Raw genomic sequence first — 21,945 nt, 5'->3', positions numbered from 1 at the left:
GCCGAAAAAACAATGCTTAATCTTTAGACAAAATACAAACCATGAACGTTTAATGTTACTCTGCGTCAACAATACAGGGAAAAACTAATTGCCCCTCATATGAACATACTGACAACAAATACTCACTGTTTGACCGAAACTGTAAGCTAAAAATAAAATCAGCAAACATCAGTGAACATATAATTCACGCTAATCGATTGCAACCATAGACATACCAAATCAATGACTTTACCGAAGACTTAATAAACACAAATTTGTATGGAACATGTTGGCCATTGTATGAACACGTCAACTTTTTTCCCTGTAACCTGAAAACAAAGTCAAGAAAATCAACGAATTCACATTTTATGCCAATCAATCGGCAGAAGAGACGCACCGAATCAATGACTCAACCAAAAAAATAATAAACACAAATCCTTATTTCCTTGAAAACAAACATAACAAAATGTAATCGATCTTCATGTTAATATTGTTAACGAACAATTATCCATTCGTACAAAAACTGGTCAATCGGACATCCTACCTTTATTCCATGCCAATTCATGAATCTTTGACTTATAAACAATAACAAAAACATACATAAATAAAAAACCATCGATCAAAATGCATATGAAGAATATATATATTATTTTCACAAACTAAAATAACATATAAACAATTAACAAAAGACCAGATGTATTGTTGACACTAACTAATAAATTGTGATGATACACAACTGAACATGCACCCATTTTATAACCCCTTATTTAGACTTTCCGAATGCCAATGCAATTAAATACGATTTCAATATGAAGAAAGTTTTTCAATGTCAATACAATGCACCTATATAATTATAGATAACAATCCTAAACAAATGTCATTAAACCACAATTAGTTATAGCAATTCAATACACATGTATACTTGTTATTAATGCACATCTTTAGAATGTCAATGCAATGCATCTGTATTGTTATTATTAATTATTAATACAGATCCTATTTTTTAATTAATTAATAATTATAGATGAAATAATAAATACCAATCCAACGTGTCAAGATAGAACAATTTAATTGACTTGTCAATCAAATATGTCAAAATGAAGCAATTTTAGAGCTTTCAAAATGTGTCACATGACGAATAATCTACATGGGTATTCAGCTTTAATCCTTGATTTTGCGATTTATTTTTATATGTTTTTTTGAAAAACCTTAATCCATCCATTAATTTTATCTTAAATCTATTAAGTTAATCTCAACGTGATAATATATGAATTCTAAATGATTGGTACTTGGTGATGTTAAGAAGCCCGTCTCATAAGAAATAGTTAATCGATGATGAAGAGTGCTACCCATAATTGCTAGCTCATTCCTTTTAACATTATTGATTTTTTGTCATGAATGATAATGTACAATAAGAACATCATTAAATTTACATAAACACAGTACAAAATCAAAATATAGTCTATGTACGAACTGTGAATTGACTTTCATTTAATTTAGCAGTCATTAGTAAGATGGCACGTTACATCTTGGTCGGGGCCCCGAGATTAGGCGGATCATGTCCAGGCAATTGTTTAGTTGAACTTGAACCAATAGCAACCTCTTTCGCTCACGGTTAAATAACTTGACCGCTAGGGACAATGACAGTTTGGTAAATTCAAAGCGACAATGATGGCGGTTTAGGTATACCAATTAAAACTTATTCGTAACGCGTCAATGGAAACCTGTAATACCCGGTCATCCTCTCAGTCACCGACACCCTTCTCCCGGTCATCCATGTCCGTACTTTCAAGTTTCCAACCAATAACTAAGTCACGCACGCTTTTTAAATGCCTCTCTTCCCGCACTCACTACCTCTACCTCCACGACAAGAGAAGAAAAAACTCACTGCACAGAATTTAATGCTCCCAGAGAGAGAAGAAAAAGAAATGGTAATCCCGAAGAGCAGGCTTTTGTAGATTGTAAGTTCCATTTCGATTATTCTCTTTCTTTTTAGTTACTGTCATTTACTTTTGACAGCGTTTTTTTTATTTTGCTTGTCGTTTTGCCGAAAACCTGCCGAAAATGACACCACGAAACGCTCTCTTTTGTTTTTGCTTAGATCTTGTCGTGTACTGTTGAATTTTCGCTTTCTATAGTTCCGATTTAGTAGTGAGTTTTAGTGTTCTTTTATGAGATTTTGCTCTGTTTCAGCTTCGGTTTCTGGTTTGTTTGTTTGGCTTGGATTCGCTGATGTAGCTCTCACTTTAGCATTCTCTGTATTGTCTAATTTTCTGGTTTGATGTTCAAATTTAGTTTATTGGTAGTTTAAAGTATTTTTTTTGGCTGTAATTATGGTTAATTATGAGCAGATCAGATTTTCTTTTTTGAAGCGATATTCAGGAGCAAATACAGAGTAAATGTACTAAGGATTCTTCTGCAGATCTTGTTTGTGAGTTGGATCTGGGTTATTTTCATACCATCATCTGTGAAGTTGTGATTGTTTTGTCAGTTTGGAGTATGATTGAATGTCTTCTAAAGAAAATGTTTTGTCTACTTTTCTTTGATTTTCAACATTACATTGTATGTTTTCGGATTTTATTAGTTCATATAATCAAGCAGACTTTTAATGCTGAAAGAATATTGCATCAGTGTTTGCTGAGGAGAAAGGAATTTGGCTATAACCTCTGAAATATTTTGCCTAGGACTCAAGATTGACCAATGTTCGTCCAATATGACCCTTTAAATTTAGTCATGAAACCCCTTATCTCTTTACCAACTTGCTTTCATTTTTTCAGAGGATTTCTGTGATTTGCTGTCGGTGTGTGAGACTGTTTTAAATATTTTTGTTGTGAGTTTAAGTGAATTTTATCTAGAGTGTTTTAAGGATTGGGCAAGAGTGCAAGTGAGTTTTTCCTGTCTTCCTTATTTTCCATATTTTAAGAATCATTTTAGGCTTTCTTTTTAGTGAATAACGATCATCTGAGTTCCAGTTTTCAAGCTACTGTCTGGCCGAATGTTGCGACCGCAAACATTATTCCATTCCATTTTGATGTTGAGCGTTGCTAGTATTGCTAGTGAAGCTTTTTGTATATAAGCATGCTTTGAGAAATGCCACTGCAAATTTACTTTATAACTGATGGGCCATTAAGTCTAACATGTGATTCCTCTCCTATCTTATTGCAGAGTCGCTCAAGGTATTTGGATAATTGCAGAATCTGATGCGCAATTCCCAAGAGGAGAAAGTCACGTCATGACAGGTAGGTGCAAATACGTGCATCTAGCTCTGGCAAACGACTAAAGAGCTTCTGTAAGGTTACTGGCTTTTACTTTTCTTCCTCATTAGATTTTAGAACTTCTATATTTGGTTGTAGTTAGAAAGGTGAAACTACTCAAGTATGAAAGAGATTGACAGGAGGAAACCCAATAATAAACAATCAAAGCCATCTGGAAGAACAGAAAGGACAGACCGTAAACAGCATCAAGAGAATGGCAGGAAAAAATTGTATGCAAAAGAAACTGAATCTAAAGCTTTGATTGCTAGAGGAGACTCTGTTGATTTAGTAAGTGATTCAAACGGAGGCACAGACCCCTCTGAAGTTTATGAAAATGCGGTTATACATTATGTGGATGATGTCAACAGGTTTGAGGAGGTGTCTAAAGATTTCAAATCTAGTGCAGTGATTGGAAAAATGGATGAGGATGAAAATTTGGATGATCATTCTAGTGATTTTGAGAAACAACCTAAGCAGGGGAAGGAAGAGGAATCAGATTCTGAGACGACAAAAGATTCAGTGTCTTCTCAGGAGGATTCATTGATAGTTGACGATGAGAAAGTGGAAAAGGCATTTAGAGTTCCTGAGAGTTTTGTCAATAAAAGTTTGTCTGAAAGCAGTTCTGTAGGATCAAGAGTGAGATCTGATCGAGATACATATAAATCAAAAGCCAAGGCATGGCATAATACTTTGAAGAAATCCACAAAATCCAATGGAGGTGCTTCTAAAGTTACTGCCAAAAATTCTTCTGATAAAAATTCAAATAAAATCAGAGCCCCTCCTAAACCTTCATCAGAATCTTCTGAAGGAGTTGATGATAGACCTGGTGAAGAGACCAAAGAAACTGATGTTTTAGATGAGACCTCAAATGGTGCTCAAAGTATTGGAAGTGACAATGAAACTGTTGATACTGAAGAAAATGGGGAACATGTAGATGAGGCAACTTTAAATCAAAAGCTTGAAGCGATGGAAATGAGAATTGAGAAACTGGAAGAGGAGCTGAGAGATGTTGCTGCTCTTGAAATTTCACTTTATTCTGTCGTACCAGAGCATGGCAGCTCAGCACATAAGGTGCACACACCTGCTAGACGCCTTTCTAGACTCTACATTCATGCTTGCAAGCATTGGACACAAAACAAGCGAGCTACAATTGCTAAAAATACTGTGTCTGGGCTTGTTTTGGTTGCCAAGTCTTGTGGTAATGATGTGTCAAGGTATATGAATTCTCTTGTTTAGTGTTTGAATTTTAATATGTTGTCAATTTTGGTGCACAAATAATAATCATCTTCTTTTTGTACATCAAGGTTAAGCTTTTGGTTGTCAAACACCGTTGTGCTGAGGGAGATCGTTTCTCAGGCATTTGGCATTTCACATCACTCAGTCCCAGTTACAAGGTTAGCTGAGTCAAATGGGGCTAGCAAAAAAAATGAAGTGAAGTCTATGTCTCTGAAATGGAAGAGGGCTTACTGTAGTAAACAAGTAAATGGTCAACTGCAGTTAGATGAAGACTGGCAAGAGACGGGAACTTTCATGACTGCATTAGGAAAAGTTGAATCTTGGATATTTTCTCGGATAGTCGAGTCAGTTTGGTGGCAGGTAAAGGTTTCACAGGCTGTTAATGAAGTTGCTAAATAATCCGCTCTTTTCAATTCACAGTGACCATTTGATGAAAACAGTCAAGAGAACTTTTATATTGTGCCCGTTAAATTGAACTGAGTCCATTACTTAATGCTGATTTAATATGTCAATTGGATATCCTCTCAGATATTTTAGTCAGTTTAGTGGCAGATAAAGGAAACCATCATTTAATTAAAGCAGTCAAACAACTGTTTGCATGTTTTTCTCATAAAACTGGACTGAGGCCATGACTTAATATTTGATTATTATGACAATGATTAAGTTCAATGCTCTAGCTCCATTAAATCAATTTTAATGTAGATATTTATTAATGATTTCTTGAGTGCAAATATTATTGGGATTGACTTTGATGTTCCTCTTCATTGCTTTTAGGTTTTGACTCCATATATGCAATCTCCATCTTTGACAACCAATAAAAATACTGGAAAGTTGTTGGGACCAGCCTTGGGTGACCAGCAGCAGGGTAGCTTTTCTATCAACCTGTGGAGAAATGCTTTTCAAGAAGCTCATCAGCGACTTTGTCCTGTTAGAGCGGGAGGGCATGCATGTGGTTGCTTACCTGTTTTGGCAAGAATTGTATGTAGTTTATAATATCTCTAACTTTTCCTTTATTTCTCAATATCTATTCTCCTGCCTTGCTTTCTGATATGATTCTTTGATTAGGTTATGGAACAATGTGTTGCAAGACTAGATGTTGCAATGTTCAATGCTATTCTGCGAGAGTCAGCCCTTGACATCCCAACTGATCCCGTGTCTGATCCTATAGTAGATTCCAAGGTTCTGCCTATTCCAGCTGGCGATTTGAGCTTTGGATCGGGTGCGCAGCTCAAAAATTCTGTATGTATCATGTTCGCTTCACTTCTGCATAGTTGAATGGTGTATCTAAGCATTTTCTCAAAAATATTGACCATTTTGTCCGTTGGGAAGTAGCTCTCTTCTGTTCCACTGACTAGTCTGCTCCCTGGACGGAGGAGAGCAATGTCTCTGTTCTTTTCATCTCTCCTGATGGCTTTTCCTTGGAATAACTAATAAAATTTCTGAGATACTTGCAGCCAATTGCAATGTAGACTGATGAAATTTTTAGCGGTGGAAAAATCTACTGAAATTTTGTTTGCATGACACTTCGGAGGGTAATGAGCTTAAAATGAATAGGGGCACTCTTATAGAACTTGCATTTTGTTAGAAATATCTGTATCCTATTTATCTTAACTCTTCTGTGTGAACTTGTACCCTCCAAAGTTATGGTGGAAAGTTCTTGTAAATAATGGATGAAGGTTGTTTCCACCGTTTCTGACATTAAGTTTGAATCCAATGTTAGCTGTTAAGATCACTAAAATTCTACTTTCATAGGGTTTAGTTAATATTATAGCTGTTGATTATTGATCGTGTCTTCCCAGTTAATTATAGTAAGAGGAAGTTGTGGTTTTTTCTTGGGACTTCCAAAAACCAGAAGCATTCATACATACTTAAGTTTTGCATGAAAAGATTATTTTTGTTGTGATTAAATACTTTACTTTCCATGCAGGTTGGCAATTGGTCTAGATGGCTTACTGATGTGTTCGGCATGGACAGTGATGGTTCTCTGAAAGATCAACATAGCAGTGAGGATGATGATTGGCATGAGGGAGTTAGTGAGCCTAAATCCTTTGTACTTCTTAATGATCTTAGTGATCTTTTAATGCTTCCTAAAGACATGCTAATAGATCGATCTATCAGACAGGAGGTTAGTTTTACAATGACAATAAAATAATATTGGGATTTGTAGTTTTCATGTTTTCTTTTAAGTTGAGTCAACAACTTGATTGAAATTTCTGTTGTCGTGTTTAGGTTTGCCCATCAATTGGCCTTGCATTGATAAAACGGGTTCTTTGCAACTTCACTCCGGATGAGTTCTGTCCAGATCCTGTCCCAGGAGCTGTATTGGAGGCCCTGAATGCCGAGGTATGAGCCTTAGATCATGTTTTTCTTTTTTCTCTATGCGCATTGAATTATCATAATTTTGTTGGATCCCCTGTATTATGTTTTGCCAAATTATAATATATATATATATATTTCTTTTTTTTGGATATGCAAAGAAGATATGTCATTTGCACTGAGTTTACTTCATTCATAACTAAGAACTTTGAATAATACCATGTATTCTAAGTGTATATCCTAAGTTTTGCATCTCAAATGACGTCATTGTTTTAAAGATGTATGTGGTTCATTTCGCATCTCTCTAAAATAATGCCTGTCACTTGGGAGTTGAAACTGGGATATATAACACTAACAAAAAACCTTTTGGGCTCTGTGAATTTCTATATATGACAACAAAAAATGGAATAAAAGAAAAAATACATTAATGGTAATAAATCTGTGTTAGATGATAGTAATCCCATAGCAGATGGAAGTATCAACTTTGGCCTTTTATATGCTGCCTATGTTTCTTGATGAGGCCTTCTGGTTTTTCATTTGTTTAGAGCATTGTTGAGAGAAGATTATCGGGGGATTCAGCTAGAAGCTTCCCTTATTCAGCTGCCCCAGTTGTGTACACCCCACCTTCATTATCTGATGTGGCAGAAAAAGTAGCAGAGGCGGGGAAAGCTCCATTGTTAAGGAATGTGTCTGTGATACAAAAGAAAGGATATACCAGTGACGAGGAATTGGAAGAATTGGATTCTCCTCTTTCCTTGATCCTTGAAAAATTGCCCTTGTCACCAACTATCACACCCAGTGGAAATGGTAATGGAAATCACATTGACAATGCTGGCTATAGGGGCTCAAATGCAAGGTACGAGCTCCTTCGTGAGGTTTGGTCATCTTCATGAAAGTTAAAAGTGAGTTCCGTGTGTATATCTGTGTTTTTTTTTTTTTTTTTTCCTTTGGTTGAGAAGTTAGTATGAAGAGAACAACAACAAACTGTAATATACAAGATACAAAATGTCCAGATGTTTAAAATTTTTAAGGAAATCTCAAATGTGCCTAAGCCATTGGTTTTCTTGTGTTTTGTTTGAGATAGTATCAAATTTAGTAAATGAAAATAAAATTCCTTTCCATACAGTAAATCACGGTTGGCGTTCGAAGTGTTTAATTGGTTTCACAAGTAAAAAGACATCTCATTTATTTCAGAGCTAATACGGTTGGCGTTTGAAAGTGTTTGTTTAAACTGTTTTATATGGAGTTTTGTTCTTCGATTTGGGTTTTTCTTAATGGCAGAATTTTAATATTAATCAGTTGGATTTCATGTTTTTTCCTGCTTTTTGTGTTGTGTTCATATTGATGAGAAAAAAATGAATGGAAAAAATATAATCTGGAGTGTTTGGGTGTATTTGGTTGCAAGTTCCGATTCCCGGTTCTTGCAGGGGTGGAACCGGAACCGGAACTATATAGTGTCGGTTCCAGTTTTTCAAAACCGGATCCAATCCTGTTGTAATCGATTCTGGGTAGGAACTAGAGCCAAAACACGGATACCCATCGGTTCCAATTCTACCCTATTTTTTGGCCCACCCCTAATTTTTAGAATGTATCTTATGTTAGTTTTTAAAGGGTTTTTATCCTATCCCTCATCATCCCTGAGCTTTCAGTTTGAGTTATTCACACCCACAGGTATTAAAAATTAGCACTAAGCTCCCTTCACATTTCAGAAATTGTCTAACACCTCCACTGAGAGCTGTTTCTTGAAAAATTTCTTTAACAATGAAGGGTTAAAACTGTAAAAGGAAAGTGCTTGTCAATTAAAAAATAAAGAAGCAAGAGATAAGGGTTCAGAGTCTTAACATATGTCACATATCAACCTTATCTCATATTAGTGGCTGTTAAACAAAATTGAAATCGGTGGCTGTCTATGAGGGGGTTTCAAAATGAGCCAGTTTTCCGTCACCATTACAGATTATTTTAATAATCCATATATTCTCTAAGCTCTTTCTCCATGGCAAAAAAACCAGCATGGTCAATACAAGTGAAGGTTGCATTAGCTCCCATGAATTCTGTTTTTCTGATTTTTTAGGTTTGATCTTAACTTACTTGCATATCTCTTCGATAAAGAAGTAATCAGCCCGTTCATCAGATTGTTTGTTTGGTGATGAGAATGAAGAGAAAGGTTTGGGGGAGATGAGTTAGACAAAGTTCACATTTTTTAATTGATTAACAAAGTTGTAGAATTAGAGATTGGAATACATATATCCTTAACATATGTGACTCTTCTACAAACACAAATTTGAAAATGTTGTAATGTTTTTTAAAATTGAGTAATTCTTAGTTTTACTTAATTTCATTTAATCTTCTTAAACATATAACATAATGAAGTAACCAAATCCTCCATGGGCTTGCAAGAATTTTGAATGGGCTGAGCGGGTCTTGGTTAGGGGTGTTCAAAAAAATGCAAAAACCGAACCGAACCGGTAACCGAACCGATAACCGAACCGAAAAACCGGTTAACCGAAAAAACGGTTCGGTTACGGTTCGAAAAATTCAAAAAACCGAATTTCCGGTTCGGTTAACGGTTCGGGAAAAAATACAAAGCGGTTAACCGAAACCGGTTTTTTGAACCGGTTTTACAAAATATATATATTAAATAAAAATAAATATTATATATTAAATAAAAAATAATAATATTATATATTATATATTAAATAAAAATAAAAAATAATAATATTTTTAATGTATCGTTAGTAGTAGTCAATGAATATATATGAATGTCTAATTTTTATTTGGATATGTATTATTTATATTTACAATTTAATTTAAGAAAAAATAAAAAAAATAAGTTTTATAAAAAAAAAGGGAAAACCGGTTCAAAACCGGTTAACCGCTTTAAAAAAAGCGGTTAACCGGTTTTTCGGTTAACCGAAAAACCGGTTTTCCCTCTAAACCGGTTCGGTTTCGGTTCGGGAATTTTCCCGAACCGAAAAACCGGTTCGGTTCAAAAAAGCGGTTAACCGGTTCGGTTAACCGCTTTTGAACACCCCTAGTCTTGGTACCCGGCCCAAAACCAAGGAACTAGAATCGGAACCGGACCTGTATAGTATTGGTTTTTGGGTTTCAGGAATCAGTTCCGGCCTATCTAGTATTGAAAATTGCAAATATACTAATAAGACCATGAAATTAATCCCGTATGGAGATGTTGTAAGAAGTGAACTGAACTTATTCACCAGACAAAATCTTCTACAAACTAATTAATTTACTAATGCTCTGTGTTAGTACTCAGAAGTCAGAAGAGAAGGGTGCCTCTATGCAACAATATCAACTAATAACATAAAATTTAATTCCAAAACTAGAGACATCCAGGATTATCTCATCATTACGTCACCATTTATATCTAGTTCTGTTAAATAAATGATCTAGCTTTTAAATTTTTACTGCGAGGTTCATGCAAAGCACAGTTTCATTGATATCCCTCTTCACACAAGCTCCTTCAATAATATCACATTGTCTCTTACTTTAAAACCAACAAATCTAGGTAAAACTCTATTAATGAAATCTATATACTCTCGCAAAAATATTCTTATTGTCCCACAAAACAAGAGTATACTGGTAATTACACCTTCAACAATCAACACTATATTTGAAGAGAATCCTATTCAAATAATAAAATTCATACATCACAACCACAAGTTTATACCACATCAACAATCACCAATTACTACAATTGCCACCAAAACTACCGCACCAGCACTAATGCACCAGTATACCACATCAACAATCACCAATTACCACAATTGTCAAACCCTAAATCAAAGAAATTGAAATAAAAAACTGGAAAATACCTTCGCCGGAGAAAATTGATCAGCGACCTTTGCGAACGGACAAGAATGGCACGGAATCGAGACAGAAATCAGCTTCACAGCTTCCGATTTGCGAATGTGAGAAGAGAAGTGATAGGCAGACGAAGATTCGAAGAACGGAAGAAATGTTCAGTATTGAACTGCTTTTTCAACTGTAATTTCTTATTTGAAGTTTTGCACCATAAAATTACAAATAGCCCCGATTTGTTGCTGAAATTTCAGTTAAGTCCCGGTTCTTAAACCGACTCTGACAGTACCTAGATCTCGGTTCTGGTTCCTTGAACTAGTGGAACCGGCACTGAAACCATACAGTACTGGTTCCACATTTTTGGGAATTGGAACTGACTCACACAATGTCGATTTCGAGTAGGAATCGGAACCGGAACATCAAGTATTTGTCAATTCCAAGTCCACCGGAAAATTTTGCTCCCCTAGATTTGAAAGGGAATGTTGTTGAGTAGATATTGCAAACTGGTAATATTGAAATAAATTATGATATATTTATAAATTAATTTATTACAAGTATTTTATTAAAAATGAGCTTATAAAGAGTTTTAATTGGGTTTAAATAAAAAATTGAATAACTAACATGAAAGCTAGCAATCCCAAATTTGTTAGCCAAAGTTTGACTATCATAATAATCCTTATCTCCCACAACGACATTTTGCATGCGAAATTGTACTTTGGTGCTGTTGATACGAAAATTCGCACTAACCTGAGAGATCCGATTGTCCTTGGTAGATTCGGAACAGATGTGTGCGTGATTTAGTAAAAATCAACAATTGAATAATTAAAGAGCAAAAATGAGCGATGACAAGAGGCAATTTTTAAAGTGGTTCGACAAGTTTGAATCTTGAGCCTACGTCCACTGTTTCTCTTATTGAATGAGAATTACAAATGATGAATCTTTTCCTAGAACAATTGCCTAACCCGCCTGAAAACAAGTTACGATGAGTTTATATAGCACTCATTTACATGATAGAGTTGAGGTAATATTCAAATATGTAGGGTTAGGAAGTTGCATGATCTTAGGCTACCTTAGTTGAAATCTAAGTCAATCTGAATACCTTCCTTCCAAATTGAGCCAATCTAAATATATTTTCTCCTAATAAAGAATTATCCTCTCCGGATTTCCCGCACAACAATAAGCCCCTAGTTTTTGGAGTGCGAGTTCGAACTTCAAAAACTACGAGCTTCAGAAACGACGATTCAAGAAAAACAAGCTCTGGAACGACGAGCTCTCAACAACGAGCTTTGAAATGACAAGCTATAAAATGGCGAGCTCTGAAATGATGAGCTATAAAATGGCGAACTCCGAAATGACGAGCTACAAAATGGTGAGCTCTGAAATGACGAGCTATAAAATGGCTAGCTTTGAAATAACGAGCTATAAAATGGTGAGCTATGAAATGATGAGCTATAAAAGGCGAGCTCTAAAAACGAGCTCTAAAATAATGAGCTTTCAAAACAAGCTCTAAAACGACAAGCTCTCAAAATGAACTCTATAATGATGAGCTTTGAGACGACGAGCTCTAAAAACGAGCTATAAAACGACAACCTCTAAAAACGAGCTCTAAAATGACAAGCTTTGAGGCGACAAGCTCTAAAATGATGGGCTCCAAGAAAATGAGCTCTAAAATGATGGGCTCTGAGATGATGAGCTCTTAAAACGAGCTCTAAAACGACAAGCTCTCAAAACGAGCTCTAAAACAACGAGCTCTCAAAACAAACTCTAAAATGACGAGCTATGAAACGATGAGCTTCGCACTTTCGTTAACGAGTTTAGAATATACCTCAGTATTTTAATGATAGCTTGAGCTATAGACCTCGGATTTGGACGATTCTTAGACCATTGGAAAACTTACTCTAAGGGCTACAACTCTTATGTTTAACATTTCACCATATTCCGAGTGTACCATGCTCGAGTTAGCACTCTCATTAACAAGTTATGGCGAGTTCGCTCTCTTTAACAAGTTATGGCGAGTTCGCATTCTTATTAAAGAGTTATGGCAAGTTCCCACTCTCATTAACGAGTTATGGCGAGTTCACACTCTCATTTATGAGTTATGGCGAGTTTGCACTCTTATTAATGAGTTATGGTGAGTTTGCACTCTCATTAACGAGCTATGGCGAGTTCGCGCTCTCATTAATGAGTTATGGCAAGTTTGGAACATGCTTTAGTAATGTGATGATAACTTGAGCTGTAGACCTCGGATTTGGACGATTCTTAAGCCGTTGGAAAGCTTACTCGAAGATATACAACTCTTATGTTTACTACTTTGCCAGAATCATACTTTATCATGCTTTATACTCCCCATCTGGCAGCAGCTTTGATTCTAGAGTTGGATTTGGTGACATGGGTTGTAGCCATGGCTGGTTTTTTGTGGTTGGAAGATGGAAAAGAAATTGCTGGAAAATAGAGAGAGCTTGGAGTGTTCAAGACCCCTTCTTCTAACGCCAAAATGTTGATACGAAAATTCGCACCAACCCAAGAGATCCATTGACCTTGGTGGAATCAGAACAGATGTGTGTGTGATTTAATGAAAATCAACAATTGAATAATTAAAGAGAAAAAATGAGCGATGACAAGAGGCAATTTTTAAAGTGGTTCGGTAAATTTGAATCTTGAGCCTACATCCACTATTTCTCTTATTGAATGAGAATTACAAATGATGAATCTTTTCCTGGAACAATTGCCCAGGCCCCCTGAAAACAAGTTATGATGGGTTTATATAGCACTCATTTACATGATAGAGTTGAGGTAAGATTCAAATACGTAGGGTTAGGAAGTTGCAAGATCTTTAGCTACCTTAGTTGGAATCTAAGTCAATCTGAATATCTTCCTTTCAAATTGAGCCAATTTAGAAATCTTCTTTCCTAATAGGGAATTATCCTCTCCGGATTTCCCGCATAACAGGTACAATACTTACAATAAACATGCTCAAACCACATAAATTATAGTGGTGCATACCCCGAATTCAATTATCTTCAAACCGATCTTTCCACCTCTTTAAATATTACAGGATCTAGTGGATGCACAACATCGTCTACCTTTTATATATAAGCATGGCAATGGCATTAAAATGGAAACCCATTTTAACTCAATTATATATCTTCAAGCTTACTCTATCTGTTTGTTATCTTTGGTTCACATTGAACAATGATGATGCTTATTGGTATATATATATCAATGATGATGCTTATTGGTGTATATATATTGTTGAAATTTAATACAAATTAATAGCAGAATAGCAACAAAAAAACAGTGGAAGAACAGCAACAAAACAACAGAAGAACAGCAGGAACAGCAAGAAAACAGCAGGAAAAACAGCAGGAAAAATAGCAGCGAGACAGCAGCAAAACAATAACGAGACAGCAGTGTCAAGGCGTGCAAAAGCATTGTCCTTAAGATCAGAATTCCGCCCCTACTGGAAGAATCTTCGTAGTGCAAAAGACTCAACAGCGGATTGACCTCCATGATACAATAACGAACCTCCTTTTAGAGTGCACACTCTAGTAGAGATTTAGAATGGTAATAGAGAAGTAACCGATTAGTGATGATATGATATTAACAATGAGAACTAACAGGTGTATTGACAAAATATGAAAATGGGAGCAAAAAACAATTGGAGTCACTCACAAATGAAAGGAATAGGTCCTTTTATACACAAAATATTTGGATGTTACTCTCCCAAGAATTAATATAGTAACAACCAAATTACTCCAATTTATTAATATTATAACAGCTAAAACTGTCATAAATTCAACTAGCCACCCATAAATTCAAATTAAAAAAAATTGTCACCTATTAAATTAAAAGTAATAGCCACCCATGAAACTGCCACTCATCTATTAAAGCTCAAAAAATTGTCATTATACTAATTGCATAACAGCCATTTTTAAATCAAAAATTGAAACTGTTATTGCTTTAATTGTGTAACAGTCCAAAAGGCAATTAACATTTGGTATTTTGAAATACCATGATGGCAGCTATTATCACAATTCCCCACATATTTCAAAATAACCAATCACCACTGATTATAGAATTTAATGTTTATGAGTTGGTGTTTTTCGGACTATGAACTAATCATTGAGTAACTAAACGTGAGTTACAGAAATTTGGTGAAACTAAGATTCTATGAACCAAAAATTTCTTTATGTAATTCAGAGGATTAGTTCCTCACACTAAATTATCTATATTGTATACATTTATGCGGTTTAGCACTTTATGGCCCTATGCTAGCTTGGATTTCATGAGTGCTCTAAAGATGTCTACCTAAGCTCTCATAGGAATCGACCCAATTCCACACTTACATAGGTGAACCTCCATAAGTTGTGAATTGCGGTTTTTCACACCATTATTTATGTTGGCTATGGATTTCATTAAGAGTAATTTTACTCAACCTTATTCACTGCAATCAGTATTATCTTGCCATAGGGAGGACTCTTTACAGATAAAATTCGATAATACTTATCAAGACAACAAGTGACTTGTTATTACCCATATGAACATACTTCCTAGGATCTCCAATCACATAGGTAGGGTTACCATCACTCTTGCCTTATGCTTTAGGCATAAGTCCCATCCCCCTCGACGTGTATTCCACTAACCTCCTACTTAGTGGTTTAGTCAAAGGATTGGCCAAATTTAACTCTGTCTTCACAAAGTCTAGGCTCACTACCCCAAATTCTAACAGCTGCTTGATAATGGTATGTCTTATCCAGATATGTTTGCTTTTCCCATTATAAAATTTTCTCTTTGCTCTCGCTATTGTGGCCTGACAATCACAATTGATTGATACTAAAACAAGAGGGTGAGTTTCAATGGGAAGATCTGCTAAGAGATTCCTTAACCACTCAGTCTTAGAACATGCCTTTTCTAAGGCAATAAGCTCAGACTCCATGGTAGACCGAGCTATGCAAGTTTGTTTAGAAGACTTCCATGACACAGCACCTCCATCAAGTGTAAAGATATAACCACTTGTGGATTTTATTTCATCTAAATCTAATATCCAATTGGCATCGGAATATCCTTCTAATACAGGTGGTGTACTTCCAAACGTTAGCCCATAATCAATGGTGCCCTTCAAATATCTAGCAACTCTGTCTAATGCTATCCAATGACTCTTATCAGGATTATGAGTATACCTACTCAATCTAGTGACAACATAAGCAATATCAGGCCTCGTACTATTCATTAAGTACATAAGGCTACCAATGATTTGGGCATATCTATTTTGACTCACACAGTGTTGTGTATTTTTCTTAAGTTGAGTATTTCCATCATAAGGAGTTCAGACGGGTTTACTGTCTAAATAAGCAAATTTTCTTAAGAAATTTTCAACATAGTGTTGTTGAGATAACTTAAGACCATCATTTATCTTAATGATTTTAATCCCAAGATTAACATTTGCCTCTCCCATATCTTTCATATCAAAATTTGAGGCAAGAAATTCTTAAGTCTTAATTATCACATCCATATTAGCACTAAATATTAACATGTCATCAACATAGAGGCATATTATCACATAAGTGTTGTCTTCAAATGATTTAGAATATACACATTTATCTTAACCATTAATTGTATAACCATTTGAGACTAACACTTGGTCAAACTTCTCATGCCATTGTTTTGGTGCCTATTTAAGTCCATGAAGAGACTTTACCAGTTTGCACACTTTATGCTCATTACTTGGGATTACACAACCCTTTGGTTGTTTCATATAAATTTCTTCATCTAGGTCTACATTAAGAAAAGTTGTCTTTACATCTATTTGATGTATATGTGATTTGTAAATTTGATAAGAGCTTGAAAATACATATTTTGTTAGTGATTCAATTGGATTATTTGTGGAAGAATGTGTTTTTAATGTGAAATTTGAGTTAATTATTTCATAAATACCTTTTATGGGATCATGGGGTGTATTTTGAGTATTTTTAGGTTAAAACTGATATGTAAATGAAGAAGAAGGATGTCGATGGAATTTTTGACAAGCAGGAAAAAACGGTGTAGGAATTGGAATTGAAACGAGAAAGTTGTGACGCGTTGAAGATGAGACGTAAAACCTGGAAATTTGTCAAGATGAACATGCTTTGATGTTTTTATCATAACTTGAGCTGTAGAAATTTGAATTCTATGATTCTTGTGTCGTTGGATAGCTTATTCAGAGTGCTACAAAGTTCATGTTGATGACTTTGTCAAATTCTGAGTATTCCAGACTCTTGGGACAGAAAGAACGATCACCGCATAGACCATTTCTGTTTTCGCAATGATGGATCACATGCCTGTTTGGGTTATTGTATTTTCCTAGTCTGAATCTGAATGGTTTAAGATATTTAATTCTTTCTTGATTAACCTCCAAACCCTAGCACTATAAATAAGGGTCTTTAATTAGTATTTAGGGAGATTAGAGAAGGAGAAAGAGCAACTAGTAGTTTGGAGATCGGAATTCTTATAGTTTTCGTTCACCAATTAGAGAAGTTTTTCTATTTTCTTTCTTGAACTCATGTTTGTTAATACAGTGGTTGTTTTTATTACTACAATTATGAACTAAATTTCTTTTCTAGGGCTAAAGATGTAGCCCAATTTATGAATATGTGTTGACTTTATTGTATTTTAGTTTTAATTGAGCATTAATTCTAAGTTTTATTATTGTGTGTAATGCTTTCAATTCTTAAGGGCCCCAGAGTTGAATGATTTTATAGGTTAGGTTGAGATCGAGAGATGAAACCTGGTTAGTCTAAGGTAATAACACCATAGATTGAGCGAATGCTAGATATAGGTTACCACGATCTGTGAGACTCTGGTAAATTTCATAAAACTTAATGATCTCTTAACTTCTAAATCTACTTTAGAGATATTTTCGGTTGTTGCTTAAGGGTTAATTTGCTAATTGTTTAAGAGAAAGTTAGTGAAATATTAAGGAGTTTGGCCTTTAGAATAAGCTTAATTAAGTTAGCAATAATTGTCAATGCATAGGGTTAAATTGGTGTGAAATATGTGCCCTAGGTTTAGTCTTATTGGTCTTTTTACCAAAGTATTAATACAATTATGCTTTTGTTTACTTTTTAGTTTGTTTTATTTTTCATTAATTCATTCTTAAAATTCTGTTTCATCAAATAGCAATAAAATAGACTAGTTTGGTACTTGGTGGGTAGTTCTCTTGGGATTCGACACTCATTTACTCGAGCTTTATTACTTGTGCGATTTCGTACACTTGCGAATAGCCTGTCAAAATTGCTGATAAAGCAATTAACACTCTAATTGATGCTATTCTTGTTACAGGAGCATAAGTGTCAAAATAATCTATATCTTTCTTTTGTGTATGACCTTTGGCAAACAATCTTGCCTTGTATTTATCAATTGATCCATCAGTCTTTAATTTCTTTTTAAATATCCATTTGCACCCTATTGGTTTAGTTCCTGGAGGAAAATTAACTACTTCCCATGTACGATTACTCATAATGGACTCAATTTCATTATTTACTGCCTCTTTCCAAAGGGATGCATCACGAGAAGTCATTGCTTCTTCATAAGTCTGAGGATCATTCTTTACAAGAAAGACATAGTAATCATCACCGAAACTTTTGGCTTTTCTTACTCTCTTACTTCTTCTTATTTCTAACTTTGAACTTTTAGAAGAATTTTGATGAGTATCATGTTGAGGAGAACTCTCAAAAGTTTCATTTTGAGGTAAAGCCTTTTCACAATTGATTTTCTTAGGAAAAACATTCTCAAAGAAATTTGCGTTTTTAGATTCAATGATTGTGTTTGCACCATACAAACCAACCTCTTGCTTTATTACCATGAATCTATAAGTAGCACTGTTATGAGCATAACCTTTAAACATACAATCAACAGTCCTGGGTCCTAACCTTTTCCTTTTAGGTTCAGGAATTAGGACTTTAGTAAAACAACCCCACACTTTAAAATATTTCAGGTTAAGTACATGACTTTTCCAGAGTTCATATGGTGTTTTGCCTGTTTTCTTAAAAGGAATTCTATTTTGTATGTAACAAGCCGAAAGCATTGCTTCCCCCCACAAATTAAAAGGTGCACCAGAACTAATCAACATAACATTCACCTTTTCTTTTAAAGTTCTCAGCAACTCCATTAGATTGTGGAGAATAAGGAGGTGTAGTCTCATGTATAATACCATGATCTCTACAAAAGGAATCTAAGTCATTTGACTCATATTCACCTCTTCTATCTGTTCTTAACCTTTTAATTTTCTTATTGAGTTGATTTTCAACTTCATTTTTATAAGTTAAGAACATTTTAATTGCTTCATCTTTACTTCTCAATAAGTATATTCTAGTATATCTAGAGTAATCATCAACAAAAGTTATATAAAACTTTTTCCTTATTTGGTCATGATTTGTTTCAAATCTCCAAGATCATTGTGAATTAAACCAAGAAGCTCATTTTCTTGTGCCAAAACTGGTTTACAAGTTTTTTTAGTGGATTTAGATTCCACACACATCACATTTATCAATATTTGAAATATTGACATTTGATAATAAACCAGGTTCTTTCATCTTTTTTAGATGACCATAATTCACATGACCTAATCTACCGTGCTATAAATCTATTGAATCAATAACATAAGCAGAAGAAGATGCATTTTCATTCATAATAATATTAAGTACATTAAGTTTAAATAACTCTCCAGAATAATACCCCTTCCCAACAAAAGCCCCATTCTTGGACATTACAATTTTGTCACCCTCAAAGGAGACTTTCACTCCAGCCTTTCCCAATACATAAACAGATACAAGGTTATATTGAATGTTTGGAACATGTAAAACATTACTCAGTGAGAGGGTTTTCCTATACGCAAGTTTGAGAAGAATTTTCCCCTTTCCCAAAACAGGAGTAGAGCGGGAATCACCAAGGTAAACACATTCTTCTCCATCCCTCACTAGTAAGTATTCATAGAAAGAATTTATATCTCCACAAATATGCTTTGTGGCCCCATAATCAAGTGTCCATTCTTTCTTGTCAGCAATCATGTTCACTTGTAAGACAACCACAACAGCAATAACATCATCTCCCTTAGCCAGATTTGGCTTTAGAAGGATTTTTTATGTCTCTAGTTTTTATGTATCTACATTGGCTAGCAAAATGTTTAGTTTTCCTACACACAAAATAGTGTCCTTTCTTTTTGAAAGTGTTGGGGTTCTTGTTGTTAAACAATTTCTTGCTATTGTTCTTAAAACTCTATGGTTTCTTGTTTTTAGGTTGAGGATGAGCCACTTGGTTTTCAACAACATTAGCCTTGGATGTCAATTCCTTGGCCTTATTGGCTTTATCTCTAAGCCTATTTGTCTCTTCAATCCTAATATGTATTATCACATCTTCTAAGCTCATTTGCTTCCGCTTATGTTTCATACAATTCTTATAATCTCTCCATGAATCTGGAAGTTTCTCAATTAAACAACCAACCACAAAAGTTTCAGAAAGAATTAATTCTTCATTTTTCGAGTCATTTATAAGCAAATGATAGTCATGGACTTGCATGGATACCTCTTTTTCTTCTACAATTTTGAAATCTAGGAAGTTTCCTATGGCATATTTTTGTGATCCAGCATCCTCAACAACATATTTCTTTTTCAGAATTTTCCATATCCATGTGTAGTCTTATAAGCGCAATAAACATAATAAAGCTCATCCGATAATGTACTGAGGATAATATGGCGACATACCTTATTTCCTTTCTTCCATGTGTCAAGTTTTTTGTCAAAATTGTCCACTCCAGGATTTGGTTCTTTTGTTGAGAGATACTTTGCAAAACCGAGCACGTTTAGGGAGTCGAATACTTTTTCTTGCCACCTTTTGAAATGAGCTCTGGCAAAAGGCTCAATTTTGGAGATGTTAGGAAGTGATTTGGCGGTGAGAATTGTAGCGTCCATCTTGGAAAACTTTTAATCTTAAGATTGTTAAAATTTAATACAAATTAGTAGCAAAACAGCGGAAGAACAGTGTAAATGCGAAGACTGAAATGATGCCGTCTTACTTAACCACCAAATACGCTGTCGTTTCAGGAATAAATATGGACCATCAATTCTCACGAGATCCAACGGCAAAGATTAGTCCATCCTGGTCAACGGTATATAAGCAAATGAGTCTTCAGTCTTTAAACAGTTTTTTGATTGATATACTGCGTATTAGGTTTTGCTCTGTTAGGGTTCATCATCCAGTTCTGAAATCTTGAATCTGTGTAACTAGTTGAGTGATTGTGTTTGTCATTCTGGTGGAGGGGTATTGTCTCTCTAAGGGCTGGGAATCTTAGTGTTAGTTTCCTAGGTTGCTTGTTACAAGATAGGTTGATTTTGGGGTTTTCTTGAATCGTTTGATCGAGAGTCTGTAATCTGTAAATTGGTTCGTAAATTAGTACAGTGAGCTTCTTTCGTTTCAAGAGCTCAACGTGGACGTAGCCTTCCCATTCTTGGAAAGGTGAACCACAGTAAAATTGTGGTGTTGAATCTTTTGTGGATGCTTGATTTGATAGGTTCTAGATTAGGTTTGTGTGCGTGTGTTATTACAACAATGGTATCAGAGCTAGTTACATTAGAGCCTAGTGTGATTTTGAGATCCAAATCTAAGGAAATTAGAATTCTAGGGTTTCGTCAAATTTGGGGGTTTCCTAAATTCTCGAGTTCTAGGGTTCTTAGGAGTCCATAGGTTATCAACAAACCAGAAATAGCATAGAATCAAAACCAATTTCTGATTAGAGCACCATGAGTTCAACCCATATGGAGATCTCCCAGTACGATGGGAAGATAGACTTCAACTCTTGGAAAAAGAAGATGAAGGTCGTACTTTCACATAATAAAGTAGGGATTGCACTCGAAAAAGATGCAGAAAAAATGGCCGGTAGACAAGTTAAAGAGAAAGGCAGAGATAGATGAGGAGGCGTACAACTTGATCTTGATGAACCTGGCAGACAATGTGTTGAGAAAAGTGGACGGATTAGAGGATCCACTCACACTCTGGGGTAAACTCAAAACTCTGTATGCCTTACAAACTACACCAAATCTTGCCTTCTTAAAGGGTGCACTATTTATAGAATGGACAGTAGTAAGTCAATAGAAGATAATATTGATGAATTCTTGAAAATGACTATAATCCTAAAGGGCACTGACCAAGAATTAGGAGACACAAGTTTGGCAATGATCCTTTTAAACTCACTGACATAAGACTACCAAGTAGTCAAGAATGCTTTATAGTACTCTGGTACTGTCCCTAGTGTAGATCTCATAGTATCAGGACTAAAGGCTAGGGAGTTAGAGTTGAAGGTTTAGAAAAGAAG

At 35.1% G+C, this 21,945-nt stretch overlaps 1 protein-coding gene across 4 annotated transcripts; it reads left to right on the top strand.

Moving 5' to 3' along the window:
• The first annotated feature begins 1,835 nt into the window (after positions 1–1,835).
• On the top strand, positions 1,836–7,820 carry LOC116105747. 4 transcript variants are annotated; one of them, XM_031392161.1, is made up of 9 exons: positions 1,836–1,940; positions 3,145–3,218; positions 3,333–4,447; positions 4,538–4,829; positions 5,244–5,447; positions 5,535–5,708; positions 6,397–6,594; positions 6,699–6,812; positions 7,331–7,820. In XM_031392161.1, exons 3-9 carry the CDS (start codon positions 3,357–3,359, stop codon positions 7,676–7,678), a joined length of 2,421 nt encoding a protein of 806 aa, XP_031248021.1. In that variant the 5' UTR covers positions 1,836–1,940; positions 3,145–3,218; positions 3,333–3,356; the 3' UTR covers positions 7,679–7,820. The 4 variants fall into 4 exon arrangements, with proteins under 4 accessions (XP_031248021.1, XP_031248020.1, XP_031248023.1 ...); XM_031392160.1 differs by having other exon boundaries at positions 3,145–3,268; XM_031392163.1 differs by lacking the exon at positions 1,836–1,940 and adding an exon at positions 2,069–2,410.
• The last annotated feature ends 14,125 nt before the right edge of the window (positions 7,821–21,945 follow it).

This window comes from Pistacia vera, unplaced genomic scaffold (genome assembly GCF_008641045.1).
Source record: "Pistacia vera cultivar Batoury unplaced genomic scaffold, PisVer_v2 Contig503, whole genome shotgun sequence".
In the NCBI taxonomy this organism is placed as follows: Eukaryota; Viridiplantae; Streptophyta; class Magnoliopsida; order Sapindales; family Anacardiaceae; genus Pistacia; species Pistacia vera.
This window is presented reverse-complemented; position numbering and strand designations above follow the sequence as displayed.